At 38.1% G+C, this 24,930-nt stretch overlaps 1 protein-coding gene across 3 annotated transcripts in view; it reads right to left on the minus strand.

The window, feature by feature from the left end:
- The window catches only part of LOC124798185 (voltage-dependent calcium channel subunit alpha-2/delta-3), a 792,806-nt gene that overhangs the window by 316,473 nt on the left and 451,403 nt on the right, over window positions 1–24,930 (minus strand). For all 3 annotated transcript variants that reach the window (XM_047261474.1, XM_047261473.1, XM_047261472.1), the window contains one exon: window positions 11,293–11,397. In XM_047261474.1, coding sequence (XP_047117430.1) covers window positions 11,293–11,397 — 105 coding nt within the window. The remainder of the gene's footprint in view (window positions 1–11,292; window positions 11,398–24,930) is intronic.

The following is a 24,930-nucleotide window of genomic DNA, read 5'->3' on the forward strand; positions in this document are numbered from 1 at the left end:
CGAAATAAATAACAGCTGTTTTACAGGTTTCTTTGTCACAGCTTATTCAGTTACTGAGGTGGGTGACTGGAATTCGAGTGTAGGAAAAGGGAGAGAAGGAAACATAGTAGGTGAATATGGATTGGGGCTAAGAAATGAAAGAGGAAGCCACCTGGTAGAATTTTGCACAGAGCAAAACATAATCATAGCTAACACTTGGTTTAAGAACCATGAAAGAAGGTTGTATACATGGAAGAACCATGGAGATACTAAAAGGTATCAGATAGATTATATAATGGTAAGACAGAGATTTAGGAACCAGGTTTTAAATTGTAAGACATTTCCAGGGGCAGATGTGGACTCTGACCACAACCTATTGGTTATGACCTGTAGACTAAAACTGAAGAAACTGCAAAAAGGTGGGAATTTAAGGAGATGGGACCTGGATAAACTGAAAGAACCAGAGGTTGTACAGAGTTTCAGGGAGAGCATAAGGGAACAATTGACAGGAATGGGGGAAAGAAATACAGTAGAAGAAGAATGGGTAGCTTTGAGGGATGAAGTAGTGAAGACAGCAGAGGATCAAGTAGGTAAAAAGACGAGGACTAGTAGAAATCCTCGGGTAACAGAAGAAATATTGAATTTAATTGATGAAAGAAGAAAATATAAAAATGCAGTAAATGAAGCAGGCAAAAAGGAATACAAACATCTCAAAAATGAGATCGACAGGAAGTGCAAAATGGCTAAGCAGGGATGGCTAGAGGACAAATGTAAGGATGTAGAGGCCTATCTCACTAGGGGTAAGATAGATACTGCCTACAGGAAAATTAAAGAGACCTTTGGAGATAAGAGAACGATTTGTATGAATATCAAGAGCTCAGATGGAAACCTAGTTCTAAGCAAAGAAGGGAAAGCAGAAAGCTGGAAGGAGTATATAGAGGGTCTATACGAGGGCGATGTACTTGAGGACAATATTATGGAAATGGAAGAGGATGTAGATAAAGATGAAATGGGAGATACGATACTGCGTGAAGAGTTTGACAGAGCTCTGAAAGACACGAGTCAAAACAAGGCCCCGGGAGTAGACAACATTCCATTGGAACTACTGATGGCCTTGGGAGAACCAGTCCTGACAAAACTCTACCATCTGGTGAGCAAGATGTATGAGACAGGCGAAATACCCTCAGACTTCAAGAAGAATATAATAATTACAATCCCAAAGAAAGCAGGTGTTGACAGACGTGAAAATTACCGAACAATTAGTGTAATAAGCCACAGCTGCAAAATACTAACATGAATTCTTTACAGACGAATGGAAAAACTAGTAGAAGTCGACCTCGGGGAAGATCAGTTTGGATTCCGTAGAAACACTGGAACACGTGAGGCAATACTGACCTTATGACTTATCTTAGAAGAAAGATTAAGGAAAGGCAAACCTACTTTTCTAGCATTTGTAGACTTAGAGAAAGCTTTTGACAAAGTTGATTAGAAAACTCTCTTTCAAACTCTAAAGGTGGCAGGGGTAAAATACAGGGAGCGAAAGGCTATTTACAATTTGTACAGAAACCAGATGGCAGTTATAAGAGTCAAGGAACATGAAAGGGAAGCAGTGGTTGGGAAGGGAGTAAGACAGGGTTGTAGCCTCTCCCCGATGTTATTCAATCTGTATATTGAGCAAGCAGTAAAGGAAACAAAAGAAAATTTTGGAGTAGGTATTAAAATCCATGGAGAAGAAATAAAAACTTTGAGGTTCGCCGATGACATTGTAATTCTGTCAAGAGACAGCAAAGGACTTGGAAGAGCAGTTGAATGGAATGGACAGTGTCTTGAAAGGAGGATATAAGATGAACATCAACAAAAGCAAAATGAGGATAATGGAATCTAGTCAAATTAAATCGGGTGATGCTGAGGGGATTAGATTGGGAAATGAGACACTTAAAGTAGTAAAGGAGTTTTGCTATTTAGGGAGTAAAATAACTGATGATGGTCGAAGTAGAGAGGATATAAAATGTATACTGGCAATGGCAAGGAAAGCGTTTCTGAAGAAGAGAAATTTGTTAAAATCGAGTATTGATTTAAGTGTCAGGAAGTCATTTCTGAAAGTATTTGTATGGATTGTAGCCATGTATGGAAGTGAAACATGGACGATAAATAGTTTGGACAAAAAGAGAATAGAAGCTTTCGAAATGTGGTGCTACAGAAGTATGCTGAAGATTAGATGGGTAGATCACATAACTAATGAGGAAGTATTGAATAGGATTGGGGAGAAGAGAAGTTTGTGGCACAACTTGACCAGAAGAAGGGATCGGTTGGTAGGACATGTTCTGAGGCATCAAGGGATCACCAATTTAGTATTGGAGGGCAGCGTGGAGGGTAAAAATCGTAGAAGGAGACCAAGAGATGAATACACTAAGCAGATTCAGAAGGATGTAGGTTGCAGTAGGTACTGAGAGATGAAGAGGCTTGCACAGGATAGAGTAGCATGGAGAGCTGTATCAAACCAGTCTCAGGACTGAAGACCACAACAACAACAACAAAAACAACAACAGGTAGGTGTATGAACTGTTTTTAGGCAACAGTAGCTGCTAATTGAGGAAAATATTTTATTTATTGATTTATTTACTGCTGTATTTGCTAAACACATTGAATTGTCATCTAAAACAGGTAGCATTTTACATAGTATATCTGAACAGTTTCCATCACATTCATTACGTCAATAAACTTACAGCTGATAGTACTTTAAAAACATAAAATACTACATAATGATGAAACAATCGGCAACTGAGGATCAAAAAATGGTCATGGAAACACAAATGGCCTTACTCTGTGTAAAGGCAGCAGGATGGTTTCCAGAGAGTCCTGAAAAAGACTTCATGTCTGTCATCTGCCAGCAGAGGCTATTATCTCAATGGGACAGAAACTGATACATGTGATGTAACTGCGCAGGCATATGACTGATCATGAGTTCAGAAAAATTGGATGATTTATTCAAGAGAAAGAGCTTCACAAATTGAGCAAGTTAATAATGTGTTGGATCACCTCTGGCCCTTACACAAGCAGATATTCCATTCGGCACTGATTGCTAAAGTTGTTGGATAACCTCCTGAGGGATATCAGGTGAAATTATATCCAAGTGGTTCTCTATATCATCCAAGTTCTGAGCTGGATGGAGGACCCTACCCATAATGCTCCAAATGTTCTCAATTGGATATAGATTTGGTGACACTGCTGGCGACGGTAGAGTTTAGCATGCATGAAGACAAGCAGTTGAAACTCTCACTGTGTACAGGCAGGCATTATCTTGCAGAAATGGAAGCCCAGGACGGCTTGCCATGAATGGCAACAATATGGGCTTAGTATGTCATCAATGTTCTTCTGAACTATGAGAGTGTCACAGATGACAACTCAGACCATCACTCCTGGCTGTCGGGCCATATGGTGGGCGACAGTCAGGTTGGGATCCCACTGCTGTCCGGTGTGCCTCCAGACACGCCTTTGCTGGTCACTGGGGCTCGGTTCAAAGCATGACTCATCACTGAAGACAATTCTACTCAATTCAATGATATTCCAGGCCAAATGTGCCCAACACAACTGCAAATTGACTTGCTGGTGCGCAGTGGTCAGTGGTAATCTGCAAAAGGGGTGCCGTGAGCTCAGCCTCCTTTCTGTGAGCTGCCTATTAATGGCCCTTGTGGTCACTGAAGCATCCACTGCATGTCAAAATTGATGATAATCAGGTGTCCTGAGCTCAAAGTGCATCTCTGACACTCAGTCCTTACCTTCTGTCACATCTCTAGATCGACTGCTTCCTTCTTGATGCTGTGTTCAGCTTGATTCACCCTTTCCTGCCAATATCACCGAATAGTGGCATCACTCCTATTTACATGTCAAGTGATTCAACAGCTATTCCGACTAGCTTCTTTGAGACAACTACACATCCCCTCTCAAATGCAGACATCTGTGCATGTTGTTCACACACCTGTTTGCAAAGCACAGTTACCATCTGAGTACATGGATTGGAATTTGCAAAGACTTTATGCCCTGGTATCAGGATGTCCCCTGTTTACTATCTTTGCTAGCTGCATGGTGAAACTGCACTGCAATGTGACACATTCAAACAGTGGTTGTCAAAGTTTACAGTTTTGCATTATCTTTAGATACCTGTATGAATATCAATTTGTGACCAATCTGCGTAACTCCTCTGTGGTGTATCATACTCTACATAACTTGTGTGTTTTAAGTAATGAAACACCTATAACATGTACGTATTACTTCTTAACCACTGCATAGTGGTTATGTAAACTGTAACACCTGTGACACAAACAAGTAAAATTGTCTCTCTGATTCAATAACAGGTTTCGTGCACAGAGTTATAGTAAATCCGTAGCTGAACATCAAATGCATCTACCTAGAATGGTAGATGCATACGTGGTCCTAAGGAGTGGTTTGGGGTGTTATAAATGGAGTGTAAGAGTTGAAGCAAGAACGAGTTTGTTTCTAGTAGCAGGCGTTACAATGTGTACTCATACTGAATTATTCTTGCAGCTACAAAAATTAAGATTAATATTGTGATTGAAAGGAGAAGTATCTGGAAGTTTATTTGAATGTTATTGTATAAGAAAATATGTAGGTTTTTTCATTTATGGAGTAGGAATCTGTTAATTGACTTAGTTTTAAATACCACACGTCAGGAGATTTTCTTCACCTACGAACTGAGAGTTCATGTTGTCTTCTCATCTTCATTGACACACAAGTCATACAAAGTGAATAATGCCATACAATCATTTTTTTTACTACTCTACTAAGGGAACCACAGAAAGTGGAGAGAGAGAGAGAGAGAGAGAGAGATTGGGAGGGGGGCAGGGGGGATGGCAAATGGGCCCAGTGTGTGTGTGTGTGTGTGTGTGTGTGTGTGTGTGTGTGTGTGTGTGTGTGTGTGTGTGTGTGTGTAAGGGGGGGGGGGGGGGTGATGGCAAATGGACCTGGTTGTGCACTCAGTTTCTTTTCATTTCTAAGTGTGTACTTGCACATCTTCATTTTTGCAGGATAAGTGACACATTAATTGTAAATACATTGTCCAAAAAGGACTACCTCCAAAAAAGCTGTGAGTAAAGTTATGCAGACGTGTCAGCAGTTTTAAGAGAAAAGAACATATAAGAACAAAGCAGGCTAACTGAGTTTGTAATGTCCCGGCCTATAATTATCTTAAAAATTTATTGCTCATGTAAAGATTTTTAGAAGTAATTAAAACACTCATGATAAGTACACTGGTGGATGACTGTCAGTAGATGAAAACACCGAAGAACGCACTTCAATGAATCACAAACACAGTTCCCAATACAAAATGCCACACAAAAATTACATACTGAACAATACTGTACAGAGTTATCTTTAATTCTTTCTAAAAGAACTCTCCACAATAAATAATAACAACAAATCAACTTTCACCTTCTTTCATGGTACTATAAACAAACAGGTGACTTAAGTCATGGGATACTTCCAAATATCATGTGGGACCTCCTCTTGCCTGGTGTAACACAGCAAGTCATTGACTCAACAAGTCACTGGAAGCCCCTGCAGAAATACGAGTACTGAGCCACGCTGCCTCTATAGCCATTCACAATTGCGAAAGTGTTGCCGGTGTAGGATCTTGTGTGCAAAAAGACCTCTCAATGATGTCCCATAAATGTTCGATGGGATTCATTCCGGCCAATGTGGGTAGCAATCATTCGCTCGAATTGTCCAGCGTATTCTTCAAACCAATTGCGAACAACTGTGACCCGGTGGTACGTTTGGGAAAATGAAGTCCTTGAATGGTTGTGAACGGTATCCAAGGAGCTGAACATAACCATTTCCAGTCGATGATCGGTTCAGATGGACTAGAGGGCCCAGTACATTCCACGTAAACACAGCTCAGAGCATTATGGAAGCACCACAGTGCTCTGTTGAGAACTTGGGTCCACAGCTTCTTGGTATCTGTGCCACACTCAAATCCCATCATCGGTTCTCACCAACTGAAATTGAAACGCATTTGACCAGGTCACAATTTTCCAGTTATTTAAGATCCAACCAATGTGACCACAAGCCTAGGAGAGACATTGCTGGTGATGGCATGCTTGTCGTCTGCTGCCATAGTCCATTAACAACAAATTTTGCTGCACTGTGCCACTGGATACGTTTTTCATACATCCCACATTTATTTCTGTGTTTATTTCACCCAGTGTTGCTTATCTGTTAGTACTGACAACTCTGTGCAAACACTGCTGCTCTCTTTCATTGAGTGAAGGCCCTCAGCCACTGCATTGTCCTCAATAAGAGGTAATGCCTGGAATTTCCTAACAATTTTCGAAATGGAATGTCCCACGCATCTAGCTCCAACTACTATGCCACGTTCAAATTCTGCAAATTCCTGCTGTGCAGCTGTAATCGTGAGAGAAACATTTTCACATGAATCACCTGAGTAAAAATTACAGCTCCATCAATATGCTGCCCTTTTATATCTTGTGTATGTGATACTACTGCCATCTATATATGTGTATATTGCTGTCACATGTCTTTCATCACCTCAGTAAATAGTTTATGATGGAATGTATTTATAGCAATACTTCAAAAGCTAGTCTTAGTTCATAGAATTTATGCCAATAAAATTTTTGTTAATAACACAATATTATCAACCCACACAGCCTTATAACTCCCACTAATTCATGTGCTTTTAAAATAATAATTAACCAGGGCCTCTTTTGTAGAGTGATGTTTTAGCAGTTTTCATTATCACATTTTTGTATAATTAATGACATTTTTCTGTTGGAAAGCTTCCAAATTACTGTGTATTAGTTAATAATGAACAGATTTCTGTATTCTAGAAATTATGTACTTTACATCAGAATAGATCACTGTACTAACAAACGATTATAAGTGGGGTCATAATTCTTAAAACACATGATATTGTGAAATTTTATATAACACACAGATTTCTCAGCAAGACTAGCCACACCACAAGAATCAGAGAAACAAATGTTACTGTCTGAATAATGAGAATATGGAAAACATCATTTCTGCAGTAATTTTCATATTTACTAGGGAACTGTTGATTAAAAATAAAACTAAAAATGGCAAGAACTTTATTTATTCTAGGAGTGATATCAGAGCAAATTGAGGTGCTCTGCTTTGCTTTGTTTCAATTTCCTTTATCAATGTTTCAACATCTTGATTGCTTTGTAATTTTTTTCTTCCTGAGCATCACATGTAGCATTATATAATAATTAACTAAAATATTATTATATTGTCATTATTTCATCCTGGATTTTCCATTGTTTAAAATATTATTTGTGACCTCTCAGGTTCACTCAGAGAGATTGGTTTACAGTGTGCTTCTGGGTGTTCCAATGAGTTATTGTTTCCATTTTATGCAGAATATTTCGACGCGACTGACACAGAAGTTGTGTGTTATGTATACTCACTGCCTGTACTCCAACACATTATGATTGGAACAGCTGCCAGCCTGCACTAGTTAACTGGAGAGGATCAGCACACCAACAAAATCCTTATCTGCCCCAATTTCCATAAGCAGTTTGAGGCCTGCTTTTGAGATGCTTCCTGTTATGTACCACAACCACAACTTTTGATGCCTGCCAACTACATGAATTTCTCTTCTGGATGGCCCACTGTACTATCTTACTCCCTGCTGTTGACAATCTCAGTTCAGACTTTGAGTTAGTCACAGGATAGGGCAGTCATGCTAGAATATTTTTCCTTTTACATTATATGTGAATTTTACTTGTGCAACACCAATTAAGTGCAGTTTTTTCCATCTACAACAGTATGCTTATCTTCAGGGTTCTCATAAGGTTCTCCTATGATAAAACAAGGATGCATTCCTTACTTTCTTGCAACTGATAAAATGTGTTATACTTCATGAATACTAAGACTACTTCGATACAGAGCATCATGCTAGTCTATACTACTAAAGTCTCTTCATTAATGCGTAAGTGTTGTAACCTACATTCACTTGAACCTGCTTAGGGTAGTCGAATTTTGTTTTCCATTTAGAATTTTTATTTCCTCACACTTCTTTTCAACACCAAAATAACCATGTCTTGATGACCCAGAACATACCCAGCAACCATGCCTCATTTCCACCAAGTCGCGTCATTAGCTCTTTTCTCTCCAATTCTATTCAGTACTCTTCATTAGTTATCAGTCAGGTGCACTTCCAGACATCACTGGTCATCAGGCCTCATTTAGAAACAGGACTCATCACTGAAGACAGTTCTGTCCCAGTCAATGAGATTCCAGGCCAAAAATATGCATAGAGATCCCCCGGAAAGCAGTGGGATACCAACCTGACTATCGCCCACTGCATGGTCTGCCAATCAGGAGTAACTGTTTGGGGTGCCATTTCTCATCATAGCATGACCCTTTTGGTTGTCATCCATGGGACCCTTATAGGACAATGGTATGTCAATGATATTTCACAGCTCATTTTGTTGCCCTTCATGGCAAGCCATCATGGGCTTACATTTCAGCAAGATAATGCCCGTCCACACATGATGAGAGTTTCTAATGCACGTCTTCATGCTGGCCAAATTCTGCCTTGGCTATCAAGGTCCCTGAATACATCCCCAATCGACAATTATACTCTATATAGATGAGGCTGTTTAGCAGTCAGTGGGCACATAAACATGTCTCTCTCTCTCTCTCTCTCTCTCTCTCTCTCTCTCTCTCTCTCTCTCTCTCTCTCTCCCCATCTCTACCTCTGCCCCCCCCCCTCCATGTGTGTGTGTGTGTGTGTGTGTGTGTGTGTGTGTGTGTGTGTGTGTGTGTGTGTGGTATTAGTTCAAAAGAAAGGGACTGTAAGGAAACTCAGCAAAGTTTATTTATCCTGCTTATGTGCCTGTCAACCCTTCAACATTTCAATCATATGTTCTGCTCCTGCACAATAAGCATGATTGAGAATACTTATACCAATCTACAAGCACTATAATTTAGTTCATCTGTATCACCTTCATCCTTATTTAATCAGTATGCAATATTGCTTTAATTAATTTTCCATATAAAATTGTATACCTATTTGAAAAAAATACTGACTGACACATTTTCAGTCATTTACAAAATTCTTGACACTTTCACAGAAATTCTTAATAAATAGTTGAAGAAGTGATCAGCATCACATCATCATTTGTCCATACTATAGCAAATGACATGAGATATACTATTTGACTTCATACCTGCTTCTTATCTCCCTCTTTCTTTAGCCAGATTTCTTAGAAGATTTTTACCCCACTCTTTTCTTAGATTTATCTCATTTCCCAAAAGCTTTATTCTCCTTTTAAAAACTCATGATTCACCGTGTATAATTCTGCTAATTATGTGAGGCTATTCCTGGATTGGTAATTGGAAATACAAAAACTATAACAGAGTTCCCGAAGTGGCTACTTCCCCTATTTAAACTGTAAGATCACTATCTCATTTTACAATAACAGCATAGCAATAATGGAAATTCCTGGGTGGAACAAAATGTAAAATAAGGGAAAGGCAACCACTCATCTCTAGCAGACTGATGTGTGGCACATAGATATATATGACAGAACAGTCTGCATTAGCTTTCCAGCTCTGGATCTTTTCACGTAGAAAGCACAAAATTTCACACGCATAACTACACAGACACACAAATGCACACTGTGGCGACACTGATTATTGATTATCAATTATTGACAGCAATAACCTGGGCTGATGGATGTGGAGAGGCGAAAGGGAAGGATTCAGACTGCAAGGAGGGGGTAGTGCAAGGCAGAAGCAAGAAAGAGAGAGGACCCAGCGGCTGCAAAACAAAACAAAAGGAATGCTGAGAGGATAGAGCATTTAACAGATATATGAAGTACAGGACAGGGAGAAGGAGGGGGGAGGAAATTGAACATGGAGAGGAAGACAGGGAGGGGGACTGAAGGGTTCAAGGCGAGAGGGTTGGAGGGAGGGAGGGGATAAGAGAGAGAGAGAGAGAGAGAGAGAGAGAGAGAGAGAGAGAGAGAGAGAGAGAGAGAGAGAGAGAATGCCTGCTATGTTAGGTGGAAGAAGAAGTGCAGTGTGATAAGATAGTACCTGATTTGGATAGGGAAGGAGTGGTGTGGACAATGAAAGAAGAGAAAAGTGAAAAGGTAACGTCTGGAAGTGGGAGATAGGTTAGCGGAGGTTTATGCCTGGGGCTGTGACGACACAGGATATGCTGGAAAGAAAATTCCCACCTGCGTAGTTCAGAGAAACTCATGTTGTGCTGGAAGGGAGTATCTAAATGGCACACATAGTGAAGCAGCTGTTAAAGTCATTTGAGTTGTGGTGCGCGGCATATATTCAGCAACTGGATGATCACATTTGCAGTTGGCCACAGTTCGGCAGTGGCCATTCAAATGAGTAGACTGTTGCTTACCTGTTGTGCCCACATAGAATTCCGTACAGTACCTGCATAATAGCTGATACATAACATCGCCACTTCCACACATGGCCCTGCCTTCTATAGGGTAGGAAATGGCTTTGACTGGACTGTGGTAGTGGTTGTGGTTGGGTGTATCAGAAAGTCTTGCACCTTGATTGTCCACAAGGGAATGACCCACAGGGTCCAGGATGGGGAGTAGGACTCTAATAGGGATGGACAAAGATATTCTATATGTTGGGTGGGCATCACAACACTACTAAGATTATGTAAGCAGTATTTTGGATAGGATACCCCTCATCTCAGGGCAAGAAGAGAGGTAGGTGAAGCCCTGATGAAGGATGTGATTGAGCTTCTCAAGGCCAGGGTGATTGTGGGTGAACAGAGGAGTGTTGGTCAGTGGCTCATTAATAGATTTACTGGTGTTAAGGAGCAGATGGCATGTGAGATCTGTTTATGGAGGACGAGGATAGGATATTATCTGTCAATAAAGGCTCTGGTACGGGTATCATGGATGACACTGGGAAAGGTAGTGGGGATGGGAGGATGTTGATGTATGAAAATGTCACACAACAGTGACCAACAAGGAGTCTGATGGCAATGAAAGGGGAAATGTGGAAAGGCAATGAAGGAAGTGAGCAGAGTTTTGAATGTTGACAGGGAGGTTACAAACAGTAGCATGAAGGTGTTGGCAACAAGGTAGAGGATTTGTTCTGGGAGCACTGTAATCAGTCAAATGTTGTGAACACTCTTCTCTGCTACATGTATCTATGCACCACAAATCAGTCTGCTATAGATGAGTGGTTGCCTTTCCCTTATTATATGTACCGTATTATAGAAATGATGAATGATTGAGGAAATGGAGTATCTTATCCATTATTACTAACCTTCAGCATTTTTGGACTGAAATCACGTGCCTCTCGGTCAGTATTCTCAAGTTCAACTTCTGTCATGTCAACACTATTGTAGTTTGGTTTCAGGATGCCCTGGAACTGATTACAAGATAACACTGCTTATTATTGTACTGTGAGAGTTTACACTTAAACATAAGACAAAGATGCCTGCACTGAAATACCTTTAATTCATATTTCTGTGTTTTGTTATACTTATTATATGCTGGTTAGTAAATTGTGAACACTTTAATACACACACATAATTGTTAATCAATCTCCTCCCCCCCCCCCTCTCTCTCTCTCTCTCTCTCTCTCTCTCTCTCTCTCTCTCTCTCTCTCTCTCTCTCTCTCTCTCTCACCACACACACACACACACACACACACACACAGGTGGGGAGAGGGGGAGGGAGAAAGAAAGAGAATAGAATAAAAGTTTATTGTCTTGTAACATACAATTACAAGACACCAACTTAATGTACACAGACCTGTCAAAACACAAAAACTGGTTTACAATTATCCTTATAATATCAGTAATATAATATACAGAACTGAATAATTAACTAAGCAATTAATAATTTTTCTTCAAAAGTAACAAACTTTTAAAAATTAACAGTTCTAAGTACTTGCTCTCTCTTGCTCAAATTTTCAGGTTGTTATTTAGGAATTCTTCTGCTGAATAGAAACAATTCTGCACTAGTTTCTCATATAAGGTTTTTTTTCAGTGTTTCTAAATTTATGCTGAGCAATTCTCTTCCTTTCATTTTGTAATAAATTTTCATACCCATGTAATGTGGAGTTCGAGCATAAAGTTTTAAACAATGGGTGGGCAGCATATAATTATTTTGATTTCTGGTAATGTAACCATATTGAAAAATGATTTGCGATTAATAAATCAGGGTTACAGTGCAAAAAGATAATCAGCTCGTATATGTATAGTGAGGGAACACTTAATATACTTAGATTTTTTAGGAGTGGGTAACATGATTTTCTTTGCCCTACATTGTGGATATTTCTAATGATGATTTTCTGAAGTTTCAATATTCGACACACGCGGTTTGAGTTTCCCAGAATACAATTCCATAACTTATTACTGGTCAAAGTAGCTGTGATATACTATTTATCCACATACTGGTAGCACTGTACAATATCCTCATTGCAAATGCTAAGCTATTTAATTTATTTGCGTATGTGATAACCATGATAGATTTTTATCCAGTTGCATTCCTAGGAATTTATCACAGTTAGCTTCCTCCAAATCCTGGTTTCTGTGACTGGCCAGAACGTCACTTAATTTTGCTTATTTTGTTTTAAACGGCGTTAACTGAGTATTTTTCCAAGTTTAATTTTTACCCGTTTAAATCAAACCAGGTATCTAATTTTTCTAATGTATTTAATACAGGTTGTGGAATTTGGTCAGTACTGTTACTTTCAATGCTTACAGATGTGTCATCTGCAAATAAAACTGAGTGACACTCAATATTAAGTGGCAGAATCATTTATGTAAAACAGAAACAGAACAGGACCTAAAACAGAACCTTTGCAATACTCCATGTGAAATGGTTTTCCATTTTGAAGTATAAGTTCCTCTCTCTGATGATAGAACCACACTCTGTCTTTGGTTGGTTAGATAGGACTTAAACCATTCTAATACCATAATTTTCCAGTTTACACAGTAGCAAAAAGTGATTCACACTATCAAACGCCTTTGATAAATCATACAAAAATTCCTGTGGCAAGCAGTTAGTTGTCTAGAGACAAGCTAATTTTATCAACAAAATATTAATAGCAGATACTGTGGTTTTGCCTTTTCGAAATCCATACTGATTTTTTGAGATTATTTTATGTTTTCCTACAAAATCTTGAATTTGTATGATGACTATCTTTTCAAATATTTTTGATAGCGATGGGAGAAGAGAGACTGCGTGATAGTTTCCCTTATGTTCTTTTCTGCCTTTTTTTAATATTGGCTTGACTACTGCATATTTCAGTGTGTGTGGAAAGTAATCTTCTTGAAGGGACTGGTTAACTATTGTAGTTAGTGGCTGTGCAATTATTTTAAAGACTTTTTTAACACTTTTGTTGGTATCCCATCCCATCCTGCTGATGTTTTACATTTCTGCAATAGTATCACATTTTCTATATCTTTTACAGTAGTTTTTGTAAATGTACTGAAAAGTTCACCTTCAAATTGCTCACTGTTGAAGAAATTTACCTTGTTTGGGTAATCTTCTACATTGATGTTTGATTTGTTTACATTTATAACAAATTCATTCAATAATTCAGAAATTTGAGCACGATTTACAATAGTTACATCCTTTATCTACCCGTGGCACCTGTTTCAGCTTTGATCACTGACCATAATGCTTTTGATTTGTTTTCTCTATCCAAAATAAATCTATTTTTCCCAGTTCTTTGGCTGCCTTTACAACTTTTTTAAAAATGTTTTTGTAATTTTGTACATAGGTAACAAAATCAGGACTTCTGTTATGTTTTAGTTCCCTGCATAGCTGTCTTTTTCTTTCACTAGAGATATTTATTCTTTCAGTAATCCACTTTACTATATTTCCCTCTTTTTCGTGGTGTACAACATGTGGGAAAGTTTCATTAAAAACGTGTAGGAAGTTTTCCAAGAAAATAGCAAAATTTTCAGAGCATGAAATACTATGATCTATAGTCTACTCCACATTATTTAATCTACAATGGAATAAGTTCATATTTTCTTTGCTGAACTGGAGTTTGGAGTAGGTTTTCTTCAAGCAAGCTTCTATTGTTTTTGGTAACTCCATAAACAGAGGACAATGATCAGAAAGTCGTAAATCTAAACAATGCTTATTTGCCTCATAATAAGTATAATTGGTTAAAATATTATCTACACATGTTGCAGACATTTCATTTACTTGAGTAAAATCAGCAAAATTTGCACTGAAATCTGATATTTGAATCATATCAATGAGTTTTTTTGAGTTGTTGGGTTCACTGGTGAGATCTATGTTGAAATCAGCAGTTATTATGACTCTTTCTTGGTTTCGTTTTGAAGTTTTTTCAACAGACACTGGAATTACTACAAAAATGTTTCGTCATTTCTGCACCTGGAATTCTATACACAGTTACAATTACAATATTTTACCCTAACTCTACACAGCAGCTTTCAAATATACTTTCTTCATTCAAGGAATCGAAATTGAATCTTGCTCTATATTCCATTGATCTCTCCATAAGTATGCATGATCTTCCTCGTGTTAAATTACTCATACAAAAGCTGCTGGAAACATAAAAATTATCAACGTTATTTAAGATTTTGATACTATCCTTTGTAAGTCAGTGTTCACTCAAGCATACAACCCTGATATTTGGTATTTCTGGCAAAATGATTTGCAAGTCGTTAAGTTTTCTTTCTCTGCCATTTGTATAGTTTGAACTCAAGCCACTTATGTTCAAGTTCATTATTAACATATTGTTATTTTTTTTAATATTCCTAATGGCATCTGTTTTGAAACGCTATTTGTGTAATTTTGTTTCACCATTGTTACCAATTTTTACACCGCCATTTGTGGATACTAGTTTCACTTACTAAGTATGATCTTACAAATATCACAATACATATTGCTGAATGTTGCCGATCCTAGCCTGTTTAGATGCAGCATGTCTTGTCCTATATGTTTATCACTGATAAATTTATTTGAATCCATGAAAACTGCACCAAGGCCGTTGCATTGCTCTCTGATATGATTGTTTATGTATTTATTTATTTATGTATGTATTTATTTATGTATTTATAACTTACTGATCTACTGTGCAGGACACTACTAATAATTAACTTTGATGGTGGGTACGGGTTTTCACCATAGATAGAGAGAGATAGAGCTTATAACAAGTTTTATTCCAGAAAGACAAGTGCTTTAACTTTTGGAACAGTTCCTACTGGATACAAAGTATTAATTTTAAATGTACTGTGTGGCCAGTTTCCCACTCTGCAACAAATGGTACTTGTTGACAAGTTTAATATACCACAAAAGCCTCCTTACAAGTTTTGAGAACTTGAACTTTTGTAAAATATCTAGAATACACAACCTGTATATATGTAGGGAGCATCCGGGCAAGATTAGACTAATTACAGTATGCACAGCTGCATTTAGGAAGCCTTTTGGTCTGCGAGTAAAGCCTAAAATGTAGCACATGGGACATATCCTACGCCATGCGCTTCACAGTAGTTGCCCGGTTGCAGAGTACAGATTTAGATGTAAAATTTTGCTGGTTACAGAGAAATATGAAGTCTCTGTGAAGAGTATTGTATGTATTCCATAAAGTAATATTGCATAGTGGCCATTCAACCTTTAAATTTTGTTTTGCACTGTAAAGCCACTTATTATTGTCATTCAATGAATGGAAATATTGCACCATACACGAAAGATCAAGTTTTTACATACAATTTCTTGGTTCATCAATTATCTTGTCATAGATGCTAATAGTAGGGTAGGTTCAATTTAAAGGATCTGTTAGTGATGGACAAGACGTTTAAAATTAACATATGCTGTTGTAGATACTGGTTGATCCACGCCACACACAAGTCTTAAACTACACTGATGTGAGAGATGTTTTATTACATGAAGTTTAAATATCATTCTTGTAGCAGCTTTGAGAATTACACAACAAAGATGGTAGTAATATAGCATGTGTAAGGTACATATGCTATACGAGAATAAAACTATCGAATAATTTCCCAAATGATATAAAATATATATTAAATATTAATCCTACTGAAATATCTATTAGAGAATATCAACAGTGCCACTGTTTCTATTCAATAAGTGAATACACAAACTTTAATACACACATTTTGTAACTTTTGCATTTTATAACATGTAGCCCTACTACAATCTTGATCACTGGTCTTTGTAAAAGAGTATAGAGTTAAATCCAGTGTCATCTTATGTATTCTACTACATATGATGAAAGGGCTAAGTAAATAAATGTCATTGTGTGTAAAGAGACTGTGTAAAGAAAAAGAGCTGTTCCTAATAATCTCTATTTAGTCCAGTGCAGTAATTCATCAGCTCTTGCAGACTTCTTAATTCGCTTTTTCAATGTTTCAGTGCCATCTACATGCAAGGTGTCACTAAAGTGGAATTATATGACAGAAAAGCCCTCCAGTAAGATGATTGCAACCTATGAGCAAAACTAAAATAAATTTGCATTTTGGCCAAGATGTCACACATTCAATATTTTCCATATCCTCTTTTCCAAGAAACAAATGCTGTACTTACAGCTGAGCGAAGATATTAAGTATCTTCTATTTAGACTGAGGGGGAGAAGAATAGGAGAGTTATCTCTCACGTGCACTCAGGACTTTGGTTTCAATGACCATTAAATTGGAAATAACGAATGCTAATTCCAAGTATAGCCAATAGCATCAGATTAAAAAACACTGTCCATAAGCCAATAACAGTGAGAGATTACTGAGCGAGGAATAGAATTAGTTATTGTACCTTGCCAGTAAAAACACAGTACTCAAGAGTCTGATTCAGAGTTTATTTCTTTATTTATTCATCCACAAAAATGACTTTGTAACATAAGTTATAGCAGTCATTGAAGGAGCATAAACCTCTGTTACATTGGTTTTTAAATAGTCCTGTAAGGGACAGAATACACATACATTTCTCTCTCTCTCTCTCTCTCTCTCTGTGTGTGTGTGTGTGTGGCCACAAGAAGTGTTATTTACCTACCATCATGTTTGAGATTGATGCATCTTGTACAAAATTAAAGTTACATGAGCCACAAATGTGTCTCCATAAGTTCCACAAGAGAATGAAAACAATGCTGAAGCATTATACTGGTGGCATTCTTAGAGAAGAAGTTGTTATTATTTTTGACTGAGCAAGCAATTTATTACAGAGTAGGCAGCCTATGTGCCTTACACTGTTGTAGCATTTAGTCAGCCTCTGGTCTATCACATGTATGTTACCATCACCATGGATGTGATGGTCATGCACATTATTATTTACTGAAGATTTTTATTTACAAATAAAATAGTCCCTATGTTGTATATGCATGGGACAGGTAATATTCCCAATTCTTTGAAGACTGGCTTGTAGGTGTATGGGGTGGCAATCATATCATAATGATAATATGTTTTTGCACAAATAATATTTTCCTTTGTTTTGACCTCCAGAAAGGAATTCCACATGTGATGACTGAGTTAACTAGAGCAACATATACAGTTTTAATGGTAGTCATACATTTGACTGAAAACTCGAAAGGCATAGCACAGGCTACACATTTTGCACAATACTTTATCTCTATGTATATACCATTGTAGACTCTTGTTTATTCAGAGCCTCAGGAATTTAGTCTCACCAGTTCAGTAACTTTCCCATCTATCAATTATGGTTCTATATGTGTTGTATGATTCTTTGACAGGAAGATCATATGGGTTTTTTCCATATTAAGTAAGAGGCTACACTGTTACCACTGAACCAGTACAGCAGCCTTTCACTGCTGTCAACTGAGTCAGTTCTCATCTACTGTGAAGTAATGTTTCAAGAGAAGGAAGTTTGTATCATCAGCAAATAACATAGGTACTGCTGATGGAAGATATTCTGGGAGGTCATTAGTAAAGAGAAAGAAAAGGACCTAAGATTGAGAACTGTGGGACTCCTGATGAGACTGACATCATGTGTTGTTATTTCTACCAGCTCTTCTCGTTTGATAGGTAAGACTGAAACCATTCATTACAGAATCCTCCTATACTACAAGCATTCATTGTGCGTAGGAGCAAGTGTGATTGACACAGATCAAATGCTTTTGTAAGGTCAACAAACAGGGCAGAAGCACAGTGTTTTCATTAAATGCATGTAGTATCTGGTCAGTAAACGAATAGAGACCCACTGAAGTACACTAAAACCTTGCTAATCTGGTCCCATCTGCAATAATGTCGATTACAATGTTAAACAATGCGACACACATTTGAAATTATGGTTTTCTTTACAGTTCAGTATCATGGCTTATGAAAGGAAACAAACTGTGCTACACCTCAAGCAGAAACTTGAAATTTGACATAAGCAGAACCAATGTTGTTCACAAACAGCCATAGCTGCTGAGTACATGTTGGATGAGCAACTATTTATGACACCAAAAAGTGAGGTGATGTTTTTCGACAGTACACAATCGAAATGGAGAGCAACATGGGAAAATGGAAGGTTATGTGAAAGAGTGAGAATGAAGAACTGAACCTAGCTCTTTATAGATGGTTCGTACAACAATAAAGTAACGGAATTCCTGTCAGTGGCCCAATAATAAAGGAAAAAGCAATTGTATCTAACAACTTGGCAGCAGTAACTTATTTACAGAAAGCAAAGGTTGCCTATCAAACTGGAAAAAACAAAATGTCAAGCTGACAGTCACCGAGAAAAGTCGCTCAGCTAACAAAAAAGATGCAAAAGAGTTTTATAAAAGAGATATAGAATATGAGAGAGGAAGATCATTTAACTGATGGTACCTTGCACAACACTGATGGAATCAATCTCTTTCACAACATGTTCTTCCAGATAGATTAGCTGCTAAGAACGAGAAGAAAGCCTATGGGTATGCACGACAGAAATAGTTTCATTAATGGTGTGTTTTAATGCAAATGGGAATCATTACCTATCACTCATAATGATTGGGAAATCACAATATCCACTTTTTTTTTTCTTTCTATCCCCCACCCTTGCCAACACTGCAACAGAAATATGCTAACAGTGCAGTATTGTGTTCAGAATAAATCATTTATGGTCAGAGATATCTTCTCTCAGTGGATCCACAAATCATTTGTATCAGTTGTCTGAAAAGAGCTGAAGAAGAAAAAGCTTTCACTGAAAGCTATCCTTACAACTGACAATGTTGCCGGTCATCCTTCTGATGTGAGTCAAAGGTCCTATGGTATAAAAGCATTCTTTCTTGCAGCCAATGTGACAGTCCTCATTCAGCTCATGAACCATTAAATTTTGAAACTGGTTAAATGTCGTTATTGACAGGTACTTCTTTCCTTCTTGCTGAACAAATGTGAAAATGACTATCAAGGTTATGTTAAAGGTGTGGAAAGATGTCAACTTATGTGATGTTTTCCGAACACCAGAAGTGTGGGATAAAGTGGAGAATGCTATCATAATGAACAGCTGGAGAAAAGTGTGGCTGTACACTGATGCAAAGCTGCAGCCAGCACTGAATGACATTGATGAGCCAATCAATTTGGAATTATCAATTGCTGACACTTTGTACACTGACATGATCCACAAGCTTCCAGGAGAAGGAGAAACTGATGAAGAATATGTTGCTAAATGGGTGAATGAGGAAACCTCAAGATGAACCTAACTTAAAAGATGAAGAAATAATCAAAAGCATGCAGGAAAGTAATGATGAAAGTGATCAAGAAGAGGACATAAGAGTAGACAGCATGGAGATTCTTCACACTGTTGGTTCTGCAGCTGCAGCCATCTTCCTAGAGTACATTGTAAACCAATCAGATACATGCAGTATCAACATAATGGTCATAAAGCAGTTGCATGATGAAACATGTCACTGTTGCATATCATCACTGTGACAATTAAAATTTCAGGACATCTTTCATATTAAGTGATACTACTGTATATTATGTACAATCTCAAGGAATAAGTTTTTGATAAAGATAAATGTATCGTTGGATGTAATATAGTATAGTCCTCAATTTCAGATATTCTCAATAAATATGCATATCCACTAATCTGGCAACCTCATGGGCAAGGAATGGCCCAAAAAAGCTGAACTGTCATGCTGTTAGTAAAAAGTTACTTTCAACAAAGGTCCTTACTCAAATACACAAAAGTTTTTCCATTATTTTGGATACAGTTGGGAGGAGGGGGTATAGCTCAGTCATCATTGACCTCATGCTTGGCCCCTTTCTCGTGTAATGGAACTACCTTGAAAATTTTCAGTGGCTGAGGAAAAATGCTAGTACTCTTGGAGCAGCTGATGATGTAGCAAAGTGACTGTAGTGTTTCATTAGCAACTTTCTTTATCTCACAGCTACGTAAACCATCAAGGTCAAGTGAGAGGGAATTTCTAATATTTGTAATAAGTAGGACAACCTCCTTCAAAGTTTTAGGCATCATAAAATGTAAGTCAGATCTTGTACGCCACTGGCTGAAGCAACAGGGAAAGTGGCATGCCAGCAGGCAATGGGCACATCCAGAAAAGGTACAAGCCTTGAGACACTGGCGATCAATTTCACACAAGAAGCTACAATGTTGATGAATGCAAGAATGGTAACGAAGTTCATCATAAGTAGTGATGACATAAGTATGTGAACCGGCTGCCAAGTTGTCAGTCTAACAAATGTAACACATCCAAGAGACCAAAGCCTCTGCCCACCTCTGCCATCTCTTCATATGTTGCCAGCCAGGGTGTCCATATTGACACTTTGCCGACTGTACACTTGAGACCTCTGCTGACACACAATCATCATGTGAACTGGCTGTGTTGATCAATGACTCTTGAACACTTGAGGTCCCTGCTGTTACATGATCAGCATTTGAACTGGTTGTATTGGCCCACGACTCTTGAGATTCAGAAGCAATCATGTTTCAGCTGAGACTGCTGGGAGTGCAGCTCTCCCACGGCCAAGTGTCGTTCACATTTCTTGCAAACTCTTCAGACACTAGCAGATTGTTGTATCACACATAGGGTTGTTCGATGCCCTGTAGCCATGAGATCCTAGCATATAGGCATTCTGGCCTGGATAAAAGAATATTGGGAGTCACAGACAGGGATCTAGGCAATGACTTCAAGCCATCAGGCAGAGGACATGATCTGATCACATCTGGAATTAGTCTGCTTAATGGCTCAAAACCAGCAGCCCTTCGCATATCTCCCGTATGTCACAATAGTGATAGGACTTTCGCTAACCTTGAGGATGGGATCATCAGCAAAGAAAAGAACTAACACATACTTAATGTTATAATAATATATTTCTTTTTTGCAAACGGTACATCTTTCAGTTTGCAAACTGATAATGTGAAGAGATTCCAAAAAAACTGCTATCCAGACAGAGGTAAGCTCCTTCAACAACATCAGCCAAATAACCTAAATTTTCACAACAAGATGTTACTGACTATACTTTTACTATGGTAATGAAATATCCTGTGTGTTGAAGAATGTATTTAAGTATCAGGTCCACAGTTATTTTTCTGTTGTCAGAAATAGTAGCTTATACCACATATAGTGTAAAAGTTCTTTTAATAAAACCAGGACTACAGATTGATGCCCCCCCCCCCCCTCCTCCCTCTCTCTCTCTCTCTCTCTCATAGAGTGCACACCACTACAGAGTGAAAAATTAATTCCAAATATATAGACCATATTTACTCAACTACTCAACAAGACAAGGTTTTTCTTCAAATTTGTCATTCAAAAAATTCAGATTAAGTGTTGGTTGCTGAAGTCAATGTTTCTACATTGTGTAATAGCTTAATATGTCCAACCCCACAGCTAAGTGATCAGCCTTTCTGACTGCTATGTAAATGACTGATTTCAGTTCCTAGTATTCCCAGTATTGTCAAGGAATTTTCTTGGTGGGAGGACTGGAGCAGGTGCATTTGGCCCTGTGATACCAACTGTGGACCCACTCAAGTGAGAAGTAATGATTCCAAGATCTGGGAAACTGAAAAATGCCGGGAGAGTGGTGTGTTGACACAACACCCCTCTACTGCACATCCTAATGACACCACTGGCAGAGGACAACACAGCAGCTGGTCAGTATTCAGAGCTTTTAACTTAACATAGGGATCACTTTACATTAGTAGATGAAGGTATGGTATTTGAGATAATGAACAGATTAAATCTGATGACAACAGAAGGATAGAAGAGAGAGCGGAGGCACTGCTCTGCCAACCTCTATGGAGAACTAGGGGAGAGGTGTGGGGCGCAATGACAGAAAACTTCATCATGCTGCCAACTATGAAATGCATCCTGTCACAGTTCTTCTTCTTCTTCTTCTTCTTCTTCTTCTCCTTCTTCAATAACTACCACATTTCAACTGCTGTTCGCCTGAATTCAAATGTAGTCAGAATTGACCTAGTGTTACAAATGGACATATACTCTCAACAATAGTATGCTTTTATACATGGGACAAATTCACTCTAACATATGTATATTCACACAGAACATTCAAAATGCAGCACAAAAAATGAAACACTATGTTCAAACTGGTGGCACTAATGTGCCTTTTGAGCACCTGTTTCAGCATCATGATCGGCCTCACCTTAATGCAGCTGTTAGGTGCATTAACATGGGGCTGGAGAGGGCACTGATGGCAGAGGGCATGGGTCACATTACAGTGGTGCCAGTTGAGTCTATCAGTAGATCAGGTTTCACTAGGCTTGGCCTGCACCTCGATAGTTGTGGGAAGGGGAGGCTGGCAAAGATTACAGATGATGGTGTAGTGGTGGGTGATGGGATCACCCATGGAAAAATTCCTGTAGTAGTTGGTGTTAGAGCTGCACCTTTTTTAGATTGAGGTCATCTGATAGGTATACCTGCTTGAAGAAACCCCTCTAACTAAGGAATCACCTTCAGTGGACATCATGTTTTCAAGTAGAGAAGGAATTAGTACATTCCATCAAAATACAGGGTGTACATAAAGTCAGGGAACACCTTCAACTAATAGTTGCACAAGAACTAAACATTGTACAGATGTACTACATTTTGCATTTTAAAGAGAAACATTTAATATGTGAACCATGAGCGACCCCGCAGACATCAATACAGTAATCGAATTCTTGCCATACCAGTTCCAGCATTCTCACTGGGATGTCTGCTTCTGTTTGCCGAGTGCAAGCAACCCGTTGTAATGAATTTGTAGTGCCAGTGGGAAATGGCCTTCCTTGTTGGTGACTTCTTACCGTACTTGGTTCTAAACATCCACTGAACAGCTGTAGTACACTTGCTTTTGTCAAACTCCAACACACAGAAAGCTCGCTCTGCACCTGAACACGCCATGTTTGCAACTAGCACTGACTATCAGCAAATTACCAAACTATGCGGTGGCAGTATACATGGAGGAAAAAAGAAAAAAAAAAAAACTTTAATGGTTTCTCTTTAAAATGACATGTGTATGATATCTGTAGAATGTTTGGTTCTCGTGCAATAAATAATTGAAAGTGTTCCCCAACTTTATGTACACCCTGTACAAGAGGTATTAGAGATAAGGTTAGTGAACTGCTTACAGATGTTGATTCTGAAATTATTGGTGTATCAGATCACCATTTAAATAATTTGACAATTCAGAGGCATCCTTTACCAGGATACAGATTAGCTGGCTGTTTTTCAAGAAGTACCTTGTGGGGTGGCAGAGAGTACCCATGTATGTAACAAACAAAATTCTGTTTGAGTCCCTAAACATATCACGGATGGCACTGAACAGATATTTTAATGTTGTGCAGGGGCAGTCGAATTCAGTGAAACTAAACTTCTAATTGTTGTTGTTTATAGGTCCCCTAACTCTGACTACAGAGCATTTCTGCTCGAGCTACAGAGGTTTCTTGATTCGCTTTATCGGAAGTTCCAGAAATTCGTTATATGTGGTGACTTCAATATAAATTTTGTATTGTTGTGCAAGAAAAATGATGTAGGTAGATCTCCTAATTTTCAACTACGGTGCAGGGGAATAGTAGCACAGCCATAGACAATATTTTTATTCATTCTTCATTACTAGATGGGCATTCTGTTAGCAAAAGGGTGAATGGCCTTTCAGAACATGATGCACAAATTTTAAGATTAAAAGGCTTTTGTACTCAAACAAATGTCACATATAATAACAAAACTACATAGAAAATTTAATCCAATGGCAGTAGAGAGTTTTTTAAAACTTGTCAAGGAACGATAACATAGACAACAAATATAATGCTTTTGTTAACACATTTCTCATGCTCTTTGAGAGCTGCTTTCCATTAGAATGTTCTAAATGGGGTAATAGTAGTAAAAGGCAGCCTGGGTGGCAGACTAGTGGGATAAGGATATCATGCAGAACAAAGCGAGAATTATATCAAAATGTTAAAAGTACAGTATATCTCTGCTTTTACGTTCCCAGAATTAATGTTTTCCCACCGTTTACGACATTTTTTATTATTCCCGTCAAATTTACTATGTCTACAATGTTAATTTGCACCTGATTTTGCATTAAAATATTTGTCCATCCAGTAGTGTTTGCAAATATTATGTGCTTAAGTGTCTTGACACCAGGGATTTGAACCAGTAAACATGTTAAAGTTAGAACAATTTGTGCCGTATCTCCCACTGCTGCCGAGCATTACTTGGCATGATGGCTGAAGGGAGTAACTAGGTTCATTCATGACCATTCACAACCATTTCGAAACTCTCTACTGCGCAAATGCAGTTTTGTGATTATTGTGATAATCGTGACACCTTTGTTGAACCACATTTAGTGTTTCGGCATTTGGCCTCTCGTAGCACTAGTTGACACTGCCATTCACTTTGCAATGCTCAAATGTTTTTAGTTTAAACACAAAGCCAGATATGAATTTTTTTCATCCTGAGCAAAAACATGTTTTGAAACTTATTCTTGTTGTCAGGTGCAGTATTTTCGTATTATTTTTTGTGATGTTA

Source organism: Schistocerca piceifrons, chromosome 5, assembly GCF_021461385.2.
Source record: "Schistocerca piceifrons isolate TAMUIC-IGC-003096 chromosome 5, iqSchPice1.1, whole genome shotgun sequence".
Classification (NCBI taxonomy): domain Eukaryota; kingdom Metazoa; phylum Arthropoda; class Insecta; order Orthoptera; family Acrididae; genus Schistocerca; species Schistocerca piceifrons.